Below are 14,075 nucleotides of genomic sequence, written 5' to 3'. Positions count from 1 at the left end.
TTTTCTGAATAAAGCTTAAAGGGGCCCTGCGACACTTATGCGACTGCCTTATTTAGCACCGCAAATGCGTGTAGTTATGAATGCCGAGACGAATGCAAAAAGAATTATGGAAATTGGTGCACGAAAAGTGAAGTTATTAGTACTCAAAGTTCAAAACTCAAGCAGACGACGATGAGAAACGTTTTTTTTTTTTTCGGATTTCACTCTCCCGCTGACGTCAAAGACCGGTTCCAATCACCGCGCGCGTCTTATAAAGACGTACCGGAAATGTCACCTCATGGTGGCCTTCAAACAGTACATTGCTACCCCTCTTTTTGACGGCGTTGTTACCAAGCTTACGACAAACCACGTGCGTCAGGTAGCAGACGCTCCCATGATTTGTCGTGTAGTGCACAAAATGAATCTGGAAGACCTAACAGACCTCGAGCGCGAGCTCTTGCGGCGCAGTGATTGCTTGCATTGTCGTGCACGCCATTGCAAATTGAAAGTCCGTCGCTGAGCCCCGCGCACGCCCCGCGCAACGCGAGGATGGCTCCATGGGCCCAGACGAAACGCTAACGCCCGATGACGCGGAAGGCGTCGGCCGGTAAGCGTTTTGAATTTTTTTTTTCGTTGACAGCATCGTGCCGAACTGAGCGTTGCGTGTTTCGCAGGTGCCGGTGTGGCCGGTGTCGCTCGACGCCGCAAAAGACAAAACGCGGAAGAGTATCGTTGATTACCATTCCACAACGCACCTAGCGTCGTGTTCGTTGTTTTGAAAATATATCAGTTAGAAACAGGAATCATTTGTTTCTGAGAAAGCATAAAAATGGGTTTTGCTCCTCTTAGACCTCCGTAGTATGGCCTAGCTACCACCATATGAATATTGCACGTCACGTGTCGCGTCAAGCCAATCAAAAACGAAGGGTCTTTGTCGTCACTGTCACATGGCATCACGTCATTTCCTGTAACAGAAATAGCCGATGTGTGTCGCCATAGTGCGAAATCAAGCTAGTTTATCCCGTGAAATAAAATTATAACCGCTTCAATTTCGGCGTTGCCACTTGCGCAACAATATCGGTGCATTCCACAGTGCCAGAAGAACCGATGAAAAAGACATGCTCAAATTGTGTCGCAGGGCCCCTTTAAATTTAAGTCAGGGCTTGTGCTCGTCATTCTGTCCTGTGGGCTTCGCCTCGTTTTTTTCTTCGATGGTTATTGGGACACAGTCTGTACATTACCTATAGACTGGTCTACAGGGACTGTCTCTAGGCAATCTGTATACCATAATCTACAAAACGTATGAGGCCGTAAGTCCCTAGACAATTTATTTGCTGGGTGATAGGAATAGTCTATAAATGGTCTTCAGGCCTTCGCCTTTTGATATTTTATATACAAATGTGAACCCAACTAAATGTATATAAAACTATAAACGTTTTTCTATAGACAATCTGAAGGCGTTAGTCTACAAGAATGGCTTTAAATCTACAGATCTTCTTTAGCCCATCTATAGACTTTGATTTTTTGTATACTAGATTGAAAAGACAAGGCTGGCCTTAAAACCATAAACACTGTATGGACTATTCTAAAGAAACTGTCATTAAACGTGAATTGCCTTTATACACAAATGTCAGAAAATTTATGTGGACTACGTAGAAGAAAATTAAGGGCAGCGCGCGATTATGATACTTCTGATGGGTGAAAGAACGACTACAGGCAGAGAAAAAATTCCTGACTTGGCAGGATTCGAACCTGCGTACCCACCATCTAGGGGAGCATCGTAACCACTCGGCTATGCTAGCAGAGGGTGAAACAGCCTTTTATAGTATTGTATAGCAAGGGGTGGGAAAGAGAAGTAAGGGTGAATAGGAGATATTTGTACGGGAGAAGGAAGGAAAGAAGGAGGTAAGAAGGTAAATTGAAGTCGCATCGCACGGGGTGTTCCTTTTTCTTCTTTGTAGTCACAAGTTCGTCCATAAAGTGTTTCATTTTAGGTAATAGAGTTCTGCTTGCTTCACCGGCACCACCACGTGATAGTGTAACAGAAATTTGTCGTCTAACTTGAGGTACTGTGATGAGTTAGTTGCACTTATAAAAAATTTTCTTTCTTTACAGACACGTAGAACTTCGGGAGGCTGAGGAAGATCTCTATTAAAGGGAAATGGCGTTTTATAGAAGTTAACATACAAATAATGAGATTGTACGATTCAGAGCTTGTGATTCGGCAGTGTGCACTTTCCTAAAATTTCTTTTTGTTCTTTGTCTCTTAATCTAAGGTGAACTAAAAGAACTTCGTTTGGACGTCTATGACAAGAAATTTGGATGCGCTCTCTTCTTTTACATACAGTCTAACGGGAAAATATGTGAGTTGTAACTTGTTTTTTAAACGTGAGTCATTTGTTGACCAGTTTATCTATCTATCTATCTATCTATCTATCTATCTATCTATCTATCTATCTATCTATCTATCTATCTATCTATCTATCTATCTATCTATCTATCTATCTATCTATCTATCTATCTATCTATCTATCTATCTATCTATCTATCTATCTATCTATCTATCTATCTATCTATCTATCTATCTGGGTCTGTCTGTATGTCCTCTAACATGTAATACCGACGCGGTTGCTTGATTTACTGCTTCACTGATCGAGCACACACGAGAATGTAGAGCCGTGAGCTAGCTTAATGTGAATACGGGAACGCACGCATACTATCTCCGACGCTTGCCGGTACTAACACGCATCTCTGCATATGTGCTGTTCAATTACGGCGTGGTTGTCTGCCTGTCGCACGCCTCGTGTTATCAATGAGCGCTTTCGATAAATAGATGCCAAGGTTAATCAATGGGAAGACTCGCCACTGATGAACTTCGCATGTGCTATGCGTTGCGTTCGAGACGTAAGCGTCACTGAGCCCGGGGTGGCACACGCTCCCATGTCCACATAAATGCACTGACCAGGTTAGACGACATTACTGTCGTCATACTCATCGTCATCATAAGTACAAGCTATCGCTCGCAGTTTTGCTACTCATTTCGGATCTGTTTAAAAAGCTCGGGCACGAGCACTTGTATGAGTTCCCATTCCAAGACAGGCATTGTATCCACTATGCATTAGTAGGTGACAATCTCATCTTCAGATGAGATTTTCACCTAGCATTTGAATCCGTCTCTATTGTGTAACCCGGATGACATCCTTTAGCCACACTGAAACCATGTGGAAGTATATTTATCCCAATACTGACTACAATATCTAATAACTGTCCCGGCACTTTCACACTCCCTATCATGTTAAGTGCTCATATTAAAGACGATAGTCTTTCTTGGGGAACTTAAACGCAGAAATTTTGGTCTGTCTTTCTGTTTGTCGGCACTTCACTCGATTCAGCCACCCGGCCAAAGTTGAACCATTTTCCCAAGGGCCGGTCATCTTGAACGGCTTACTAGGTTCATACTTGTGTACATTTTTGATCAAAAGCAAACATTACGCATATGTGAGGCGCAACATCACTAGGTAAGTATTAGGTGGTGTGTTCCTTTAATAGAAAATACATAGATACGTAATTCTAGAGACCCTAGTTTCTTAAGCTGCGCTGAAAATGCGACTGCGCTGAAACTTGCCTTCCTCCGTGCCCTCTGCACGAGCTCGTTGTTGTGTTTCGGTTTCGGTTCAGTATTGCACTGTACGAATGCCATGGGGCGTCGCTCTGGTATTCCTGTTTTACCCAGGCGACGTGTAAATAAAAGTGTGTGGAGAGTACTCGTTGAGTGCAGACGTTTCTTCTGCTTCGGCGCTTCGCGCCAAACCGCGTGTCTGGGCTGGCTGGCGTCCCTGCCGGTCGCGTTGGTCACCGCCGGTCTTCGCCTGCCGCTGCGCCGGGACTACCAGCCCGGAACACACCACTCATGCTTCCCGACGTATTGCCAGATGGCGTCCATATCTCACGCAGCGCCTCTGCTATCGTCTTTAGACGACATTTGCAGCGAAGCACGCAGATACGCGACCAATTTTTATCCTCTTAATGTTCCTGTAAATCTGATGTCTGGAATAATCGCCCGTGCGCTGCGCTGTTTCATGATGACACACAATCATGCGTTTAAAACCGTCGCCCTCAACTTCTAGGGTCAACGTTATCTGTGACATCAGGTGTTACTTTTGCGCTTTGTTGAATATGAGGGTGTGTGTTGGCACCGCTGAGTCGACACAGACCAAGTAGGGTTTGTAGTGATGTCTTGTGTTCAAAGTAATGATACTTTTTTTCTTTGGTGCAATAGCACGGGAAAACTACAAAAGTCGAAAGGCAAAAACGACAAGCGCTAACTTTCGACTTTTCTTTTTTTACGTTTCACAGCAAGGCATGTAGCTTTCCCGTGAAATGAAGCGAGGTACATACAGACTGTTACTTTAATGAAGGAGAACAAAATCAGCAAACACGTGCAAAAATAGAAGCGAAATTAAAACCAAACCAAATAGAAGCGTACTAAGCAAAATTATTAAAATTAATTAGCGTAGAGAGCGCAGTACAAACGCACGTGCTTCCTAATTCTGTTTTCTTTAGTGACTGTGAACACTGTCTGTATACAAGGTGTCCCAGCTATCACGCAGCACGATTTAAAAAACGAGGAACTGCGTTACGGGAAGCAAACCTACTGCATATTGTTCCTAGTACACTAGAGTAACTGCTGCTATTTGTTCTTATTGAGGTTTAAATAATTATTCATAATTATATTTGTAACTCGACAAGACCTCTCTTAATTGTCTAGTCTTTGGCTTTCGGGGTTGAAAGCGATCGAGCGAGCCAAAAGCGAGCCTGCGGGGGAGGTGTCGCAACCGACTGGCAATGATATACGATAAACCAACCACAACGCAACGCCAAGTGCTGTGGAACAACATACCGATAGCCTTATAACGGGTTTGGTTTATTTGAAGCAGTGTTGTAGGCGTTACTGAAAAAAAGTAACTAAATACATTACTCGTTACACTATAAAAAAAGGAACGCGTTACCGCCCTACGTTACCTACAAAAAAATGTAACGCGTTACCGTTACCGTTACCGCAAAAAAGTAACGGACGTTACCTCTGCCGTTACTCCGCAATCATAAATTTTAATCAACGTGTCTTTGCTGAAGGAACCCACAATAAGAGTTTTCTAAACCTCAAATTTGTGTTTCACATAAATCTTCTAACCGAAACAACAATTACACCCAAAATGCTGATTTAGGGAGAGAGAGAGAGAGAATAAACATATTTAATTCGGTAATATTTAAGTGTCGTCTTGGGCGTGGTCTTCCCCTTCCAGGAAACCATAGGCTTTCGCCGCTTCGACAGCCCTCGCTATCAGCTGGCGCTGGTCTTCGAGGGTGGGACTGGCTAAGGCTCGCTCCCAAAGCTCAGGCGTGTAGTATGGGTTGGATTATTTCCACAAATGTACCACACCTTAGGAATGTTATAGGTGCTTAAAGTTACATGTAGAGTTACGTGTGATGGCTTCTGATTCTGGCACATGGTGAAGCCATTTTTCTTAATGAGAGATTATACACAATATGAGATTTAATCATCAACGCTATCCGCAAAGAAATGATGACTGAACTCTCAAGAAATTTGCAGTAATTCTAACGGCGTGCTTCTAGTAGCAAAGTAGATGCGCATATTTTGTAGTAGTAAATAAATGCTTCAATGGCCTAGTCACGGAAAAAAATATCTCTGCATAATCATTTTTAGTTCACTTTAACCTGTTTAATTACCGCAAAAATTGCGAGCGTTTATGTGAGGGTGTCCAAGATCAGTCTCGCTCGCGAAACTTAGCTGCAGTTGCGGATAGAAAGAAGCAAAACTTATTTTGAAAAAGTTGATAAAGCTTAACTTTGTAGCAGCTATAATAAAATTTCGCATATCTAGACATTTAAATAAAATAGCTTCCTTCGTTCTACAAGTTTCAAACAGCGTTACTTTACTCTTTGTTGCGCACACATTTCATACACAAAATTACTTGTTCTTAACGGCAATATTTGTGTTTTACATCGCCGTGAACTTTCGAGAACGACAGGTAATGAAAGTGGTCCCTCCATATGTTCGACATTTTCTCCCTCGTAAATTATGCAGTTAATAAGAAAACTAAGTTCCTTTCCTGGCTGTTAGGTGGTGTGTGCACAAGATGCAAAATACCCAATCAAATCTAAAATATCCATTTGCGGATCCGTGTCGATCTCTCGTGGAATCACTCGTTTGCGATAACCACGGTTAGGAGTCTAACTGCGGTTATGTCTGCCGTGTAGCTACCTGTAAGCGTGGTCAGCCCGTAACCGTAGTTTGCTTAACCGCGGTTAAGGCTGTTCGTGTGACAGCGGTATTATTGGGCTTTAGTTGAAACAGAGGCACGCCAACCAAGGTAAGGGGTAAAAAGTTTTTTTTTTTGCGTAACAAGAAAAATCCGACGTTTCGCGTCCCACTCGCATTCTTTTTTTCAGGGTTTTCTTCCTGCCGTGCGGTCACGCCTATTCTCCATGATGTGAAGGATTCCGTTGAGGCAGACTCTCGATCGACAGCGCACCTGTAGACCAGCTGACGTTACCGGCTATCACCTGGATGGGCCAGGATTCCACAAAAAGCCGCTTATAGTAATTGGGCTCTAAGTCGACGATGCGGAAGTTGTCAAATTCGATGCGGTGTTCGTTCACCACGCTCTGCTCGGCGAGTGTACTCTGTCACTCGAACTTGCGGACGTCGTTTTTATGTTGTCGCAGCCTCTCGGGGAAAGTCTTTGTTTCCCCCACGTACGAAGCGTCACGATCAGCACATGGTATGGACTAAACCAGCCCTTCCGCTTTCTCTTCGGGTGGCCTGTCTTTTGGGCAAGAAAAGGCGCAGGTGCCAGTAAGCAATCCACCTGCTACAATCCACTTCCACGAAAAGCATGTCCGTGCAGTTTCTCATGGCGGATTCCGTGGCTTTCTTCAAGCTCTGTGTGGCTACAAGCGATTCCGCCCGGGCTTTCTTTGTCAATGCCTGGCAGGCCGAACGCAGTCCGACGCTGCGACAGAAGAATTTGTCGGGGCGAGCTCTAGGAAAATGGCACCTACAGGATGAAAAAGTAACGATTAACGTGACACCACACGTTACCGAAAAATGTTAACGTAAGTACGTTGCCCTTTACAGTTCTTAAGTTGTAACGGGTACGTTACTAAGTTACCGAAAAAAGTAACGCGTTACCGGTAACGCCGTTACTTGAAACGCGTTACCGCCAACACTGATTTGAAGGCACAATACGTGTTCATACACAACTCAGCCTAGAAAAGAAAAACAAGTCACATTCTCGGCGGTAAAAGCATTGAACTGATGGTAAGTGGGAGCGCAATTACTGCGAGATGCATCGCTATCCTCTGCAGTGTTACACCTGATGTATGAAACGGCGTATAGTGTGGAGTAACCAATGGCTAGCACTGCCTAAAAGTTATAAGGTAACACTGGCAAGTGTAAACCTATGAGTTAATATTGCAAGTGCTTGCTGATGTTGGCTAGGAGTGCGATTCTGGACACTATTATGCCGCCATAATGTCGAATTACGCAATGACGACATATTAAGCCAATCATCGAGACCGTAGCAGCCTTCTGGGCCGGTAGAGGGCTGTCATATGACAAATTTGAGAACGTGGTGGATTTCCACAGTGGCGAGATTGCCCCGCAGTTGTGTTGCTAACTGCGAGCGAATGGTTACTAAATGTTGGCTGGCGCTTGACAATGCTCATTGTGTTCTCTTCGTGACTAGTGCTCATTGTGTTCTCTTCGTGACTAGTGGATAAAAGAGGACAAAGCTGGCTAAATATACATTAGCATTGGCTATTGCTGTCTAACGCAGTCTAGCGTTGATACTGTTGGGTAAATGGTAGCTAGGGTGCGATGACAGCTAGCAGTTCCTAATGTTGCCTAGTTCTGGCTATTTGTTGGATAATGCCGACACAACTTCTACAAATGTTGGCCATCACTAGCCAACTGTCGGTTACTTTGAGTTTGTGCTTGCTAGTGTTGGATAGCAGCTGCGCTGCATCAGATGGCACTGCCTAACTAACACCTTCTCTAATTATGTGCCTGGGACGCTGCTCTCTTTCCTATTGAAAGCGCCCTTCTAGTAGAAAGGGCCTTTCCCATAGAAAGTACCCGCGGCGCCTTGTTGCGACAAGGCGCTGCGGGAGGGTGCTTGATGCGGTGCTACTTTAAACCCCTGAAGCTTCGTAAAATAGCGGCGCTCTCCTCCTCCGCTCCCGTTCCTCCTCGGTCTCCTCTAATTCGCACTCTCTCTTTGAACGTGGCGCCACCTACATTGCTCCGGCGGAGCAGACGCCCTTTCGCAGAATGAGTGCGCGCTTGAGGCCGCGCACTAAGAGCATTCGCAGTAGCCGCCTAGCTCTTGGTAGCTTTGTTTTGTTTTAATTATATGTTGTTTAGGAGACGTTAGCACGTTTATATGGCACCGGCTACTCCTTTTCGCGAATAGAATTCCTGAAAAGCACAGAAATAAAAAACTTTACATAAAAGAGCACAAATGTAGAGTTTGTGTATCTTCTTGTAGTGCACAGAATTTCTCTCCGGTGGCTTATGCAAATTAATAAATTGCGCTTCTTCCTCTGTTGATAACTAATCCTAAATTAACTTAAATAACGTAATGCTGGCCCATCAGAGCCCGGTGTATTGCCGCATAGGTTATACAATATTGCCACGTCGATTCAGAGGTTGCGACAAGGTTTATTCTACGTAGAGCAACAGGGCTCTTTCCAAACGCGTCATTTGGGCTTGCTCCGAAAGGATTTGCGCGCGCACTTCTTTCTTTCGTGGCCAGTGCCGCTGGCCTTCTATATCATCCACTACTACAATTGGCATTATTCGCTCCTCCGCGAAAAATAGCTTCGCATTGATGCTGCAAGGCAGTGGTAAAAAACTGCAAAAGAGAAAACGTATCGCACATTACACAACGCGAAAGGACAAGAATCGTGAACTGTTACGTGCGCGCAGTCAATGAACGATGAAGCGATGTCACAAGCACAAATTAAAGATAAAGAACAAACAAACCAACAGTGGAGAAATTGTGAACGCGCGAAATGAAGCTTCATGCGCACGACATGAACAGTGTCATAGCTCGCTTGTCTTCCTTGTGTTCGTGTTGATGATGCATTTTCCGGAACCACTTCATGGTTTCCGTCACTCGCCCGGCGTAAGACTTGATAAAGACCAAAGTACCTGCTTAGCAACATTTCGGAGAGGCCCACGGGGATGACCAAGGGCCCGCACACAAAACATGGTCTCCTGGACTGTAGGATACGTCTCCGAGGCGGATGTTGTAGCGTCGTGCATCTGCCTGTTGCTGCAGACCGATGCGCAGCCGCGCAAGCTGGTCAGCTTTCTCGGCAGGCTCTGCAAGCTCTTCGGTGTTAGTTAATTGATCATCGTCTTGGCAAGGAAACATAGCGTTCATGATAAACAGAAGGGCGCGATATTACGGCACACAAAGAAAGGACATGGTACGACGAAACAACTGAAAGATTTTTATTCAGGAAACACGTATTTCCACCACGATGTAATCACATCAAACCCAACGAGTCGACAAAAAACTAAAACCTTGCGCTCAGCATGCCTACGTCAAGTGACGTTCTAGAAAGGCGACCTCCCCCTCTTGAAAACTGATAGAGGGGTGACTGATGCAATCCAGCGCCTCTCTCTGGATAACGAAGTCCCCTACAATCTGCATCATGCCCTGCCTGCACGCGCTCATCCTTTGTATTAAACGTGCCGTCTGAATCACCGACACGTTGAGGAGGTCTAGTGTTATGTTGTTGTGGTCTCTCTACGCTGAGGCCAAGCATTTTGATGTACTCCGCGTGATGTATGCACTTGCTGTTGACCAACACGCTGACGCTCGGTAGTGGTTTTTTGGTTCCGCGGCGGTCTGGATGTTGGAGCATTAGAAGCTCCGACTTGCTCTATCAACATTCGATGCCTGAGTCACTCACGTGTTGGACGAAAACGTAAGCGGTTGCCTGGAGGGTGTCCTCGACTCGCCCGCCTTTCGTCCAGAGCGTGATGTCGTCCGCCTAGAGAATATGAAACAGGCCTAGTATGGCGTCCTGTTTGAGATGTAGTGACCTCAATATTAAAGAGAAACGGAGGGAGTATGACGCCCTAGGGGTTCCGCAGTCGCCAAGGTTCAACGGCTTGGAATAGAGACTGCCGACAGAGGGCTCAACCGTTCGATGAAAGCACAAATTTAAGTACGCTGTTCGGTTGCAGCTCGGCCAGACTGCTAACGACGGTAGAATGCTGAACATTCTCGAAAGATTTGTGACGATCAAGGCCTAATAATGCTTTGCTATTCTTACCACTCTCTCGTCTAAGTCGTGGCGCAGCTGGACGAGAGCATCCTGTAGGGAGGTGGGCTCGAAAGCCCAGCATAGTGGGTGGAAGTAAAATGAGCACAACGTGCTCTAAAATAAGTTTAGCCGTGGAACTGTAGGGGCTTCTGCAAGAAGATGAGCCACCCGCAGCAAATCAACAACACATGCTCACCGATCCCCAACGGAAAAGTGAATCTCCTGACGTCATAGCACTTCAGGAGACGAACTGCCACGCCAAGCTCCCCGCCAAGCTCTCCCAAGCAGCTGGGAGCCATCCTGCACGGCAATCCTCATTCACCGAACTAGAGATAAAACATTCATTCGGAGTTCGTAGTGTTTGTTAACACTGTCACTGAAGCTGCAACTTCTTGTACGACAACATCTTGCTTGTAATTTACAATGGCAACATCCCTAAGGCAGACTAAGCGCCATACGCTTGCTGTTTCGAACGCCATTGTGAAGCTTCCGCTCTTTTGAACGCAAACCGTTGACCGCGCGGCCAGAGGTACTCTTGTAGGCAGTGGATTCGTGGCAGGAGTTGGCGCCTTCTTCGAGAGATGACGCTACGCTGCGTGCGGCGAGCCAGCCCGCGTCGACCAGCCTATAACTCCTCCTTTCCCACTTACAATAGTTTCCAATAAAGTTTATGCTCCCTATCCCTGCTGCCACGTCGCGACCAAATTGGCCGCATACGCTAGGCAGAGCCCATGATTTTTGCCTCGCGCATTGACGGCGAGGAGTGGCATCCACACAGATGAATGCAGTACGGTGTGGTGTTGTTTGGTGGGGTTTGTCCTTTCGAACATGCACAAGATTATGGCTAATATAACCTCAAGCTGCTTTGCCGGTGGGCATTTCATGCTTCCATCTACTCTCGATTACAGAAGCTCAAGTCATTTTTTGATGGCGATATCAAAATATATGGATGCTCTCGGCTGTATTTTGCCGTTGGCGACACCGTCACCGTCATGTGCCGTATATGTACATGGATATATAAAAGCCACAAAAATAATTCAGAAAAAGCCTTTCCGAAACGCGGAATCGAATGGGCGACCACTCGCTCCGCGGCGCGCAGCGTTAGACGGCTCGGCCCTACCCGTAAGTCCCTGAGTATACTAACGGCAAGCTATTTATATACACCATGTGTGTTTTCTTTGTCACCAGCGAGGGGCGCGAGGGGCGCGCTTTAAACGTCGTCGCCCCACTCGTTGCGATGCGCCCGCGCCTCCAGTCCCACCAGCTGCACTTTGTCCTATACGACGTGGTCGCCTGTGCACGCGCTTATCTCACGAGGGGCGTGGCCTGTATGTCTTGTGCTTTTACCGTGATGTCCGCGCTGAATACAGAGTGTACGAAGTCACTTCGCTCACTGCAGCGGCCGCGTTTGCGAAAGGAGCGCGCTGTTAAAACGAAATGAATTAACAACTGTCACAGTGCGCGCTCTTCCTGTGTATACCTGTGCGTTCGTTTCGTGCGTCCTTTTTTATGTTTGAGCAGCACGCTTTAAGTGTCGAGCTGTGGCACTTGAGAGTTCGCGCTTGTCCTGTGTGTGTTCTTTTCCTACGTCCTTTGTGCGGAGCGACGCGCTGGAAGTTTTGGGATGCTTTCCGTTCTTCGCGTTACATTCCAATTTGTTGCTATCGTATTCATTGCTTCGCCGTTGCGGCGAAACTGACTTTTTCTCCGTCGTGTTTCCTTAGCAGCATCTGGACGAAGTTTCACATTGCAGAGGTGGTATTGGTACGTGTGTAACCACCCATCGGCGCTAGCAATGCAAAATATTCGTGATTGTTAGAGGTTTCTGATCAGACTGTACAGACAACGCAAGTACTCTTGTTTATTCTGGAACTCACGCGGTCACCAACGATAATTTTGGAATCTTCGAAGCTGCGCGTACTAAAGGCAACGCGTTTCACAAACGATCGGATTGGTCGACGCCCGACGTGCGCCCTCGCCCTTAGCATTTTAGGGCGAGTATTGCTTGTAGTTTGATTTTATGTTTTAGCTGGCACAAGTTAGCCCAATAAAGAGTTCTAATCTGTACCAGCTTCTGTTGTGCTTACAACACCGTAACAACCATGTGAGAATATGGTGACTTCCTCATTTGTGTTTATATTTTCTTCACTCGTGTTGATGCCATCGCCACCAGAGGTCAATTTTGGTGTTTGATGAAGCATCTAGACTTCCGCCATGATGAATAAGTGAAAGAAACTCCTTTGTTTGAGCGGGAACCGAGCGGAGGTCTTACGCGGGACAGTGAGATATAATACTGCATAGCCACGGCAGTGCTTGAAAATTCTTCGGAAAAACCCTATACCGGCCTCATGCATTGCGAGTAGTCCCTTTAACAAATGTGATACTGCATGGCACAAGAATAAGAGTTGCACCAGGTGTCGCAATATGTGAAATCCGAAACGAGTCGCTGGCTATAAGTCTCACTCAGTACAATACGCACATGCATAATTATTCATCATCATCATCAGAAAAAGCATGAACAGTGTACAGCGGAGCGTATTGCTTTACGAACACGTATTGGATACTTCTCTGATTCGGAGTATGATGAAATATCGCGCAGTGGGCACTTCGCGACAGCGCTTGTAGTAGGCACGTATTGCAGGATAATTTGAAACTGTCAGGGTTGCGGGTACAGACATTCCTCTCCCCGCGGCACGGTCCGGCGCCCAATGAAAAGCGAAGTCTGGCAAGAAAATAAGACGACAGTGCGAGCAAGACCCTCTTTAAGGCGAAGCTCAAGTGTCCTGCAAATGTTTTCCGCATATAACACCCCTTCAGTGCTGCTTTCGGTGAACAAGCTGTCTTGGTAATTTTGTGAACAGTGCTAACATCTCTACCTATTGAAAACGTAGTACTTTTTATAGAAGCGTCGAGCCATTATGTTTATTAGTCTCATATTTATATCAGTAGAGGAAGAACATCTATTATCATATTCCTGACAACTGGCACGGCGCTCCAACAGAGGCAAAGCGCATGTGTGCCTTGGTTTTGTGGCTGTCAGCTGTACCAATATAATTTATTGTCACGAAATTGAGCTTGTTTATCCTGCAGGGCTGTTGCTGTAGAAATGGGGAGCTCACGCTTTTGCATGCCCATTAATGAAAGCTTTGTTTTCCTTCAGCACATAAATATTGTGAAATACATGTGCAAGATGCTGAAGTGGAATCATACCACAACAAAACAGATGACATCTGCAGACAGCGGGCAAAGAGAATCTGCAAGGACCAGCTGCTTTATACCATCTACTCAGTGAACTGCAACCCCATTGTTACAGTGGCAGCAGTCATCATTTGAAATAAAGCTGTAGACAATTTCAATGAAAAGACATTCTAATAGATATTTATTAATTTCTGCTAGCATCTGATTTTAAATATTGACATCTTCGGGCGCAGTGTGGAAACAGCTCCTTGAGGCGAAACGTTCACATACGGGGGCACTACTTGTTCTTGCCAGTTTTCTGGTCTGGTGGTCAAGAAAGAGCAAGATTGCGCGTAAGATATGGTGAACCATCTGTATAATAACTGCTTCTTTCTTTAGCGTGATTGTACTGCGTATGACTGCTGCTGGCCACTGTGGTAAAGACAATACGATGTTCGACGAGTCGCTTGATGTACCGCGTAACGGTGACGCCTAACAATACTAAAGTAAACAGCCTAAGGTTTCACTCTTCTCATGTAAAAATAGAACATGACTTA

At 45.7% G+C, this 14,075-nt stretch overlaps 1 protein-coding gene across 2 annotated transcripts in view; it reads left to right on the top strand.

Annotated features, from left to right (window-relative positions):
• Positions 1-13,691, top strand: part of LOC119395979 (uncharacterized) — a 58,968-nt gene extending 45,277 nt beyond the window's left edge. For both annotated transcript variants that reach the window (XM_037663010.2, XM_037663009.2), the window contains exons 4-5: positions 2,256-2,342; positions 13,502-13,691. In XM_037663010.2, coding sequence (XP_037518938.1) covers positions 2,256-2,342; positions 13,502-13,674 — 260 coding nt within the window. In that variant the 3' untranslated portion in view covers positions 13,675-13,691. The remainder of the gene's footprint in view (positions 1-2,255; positions 2,343-13,501) is intronic.
• The last annotated feature ends 384 nt before the right edge of the window (positions 13,692-14,075 follow it).

The sequence above is a fragment of the Rhipicephalus sanguineus genome, chromosome 6 (genome assembly GCF_013339695.2).
Source record: "Rhipicephalus sanguineus isolate Rsan-2018 chromosome 6, BIME_Rsan_1.4, whole genome shotgun sequence".
In the NCBI taxonomy this organism is placed as follows: Eukaryota; Metazoa; Arthropoda; class Arachnida; order Ixodida; family Ixodidae; genus Rhipicephalus; species Rhipicephalus sanguineus.
Note: the sequence above shows the minus strand (reverse complement) of the source record. Positions and strands in the feature narration are given on the sequence as shown.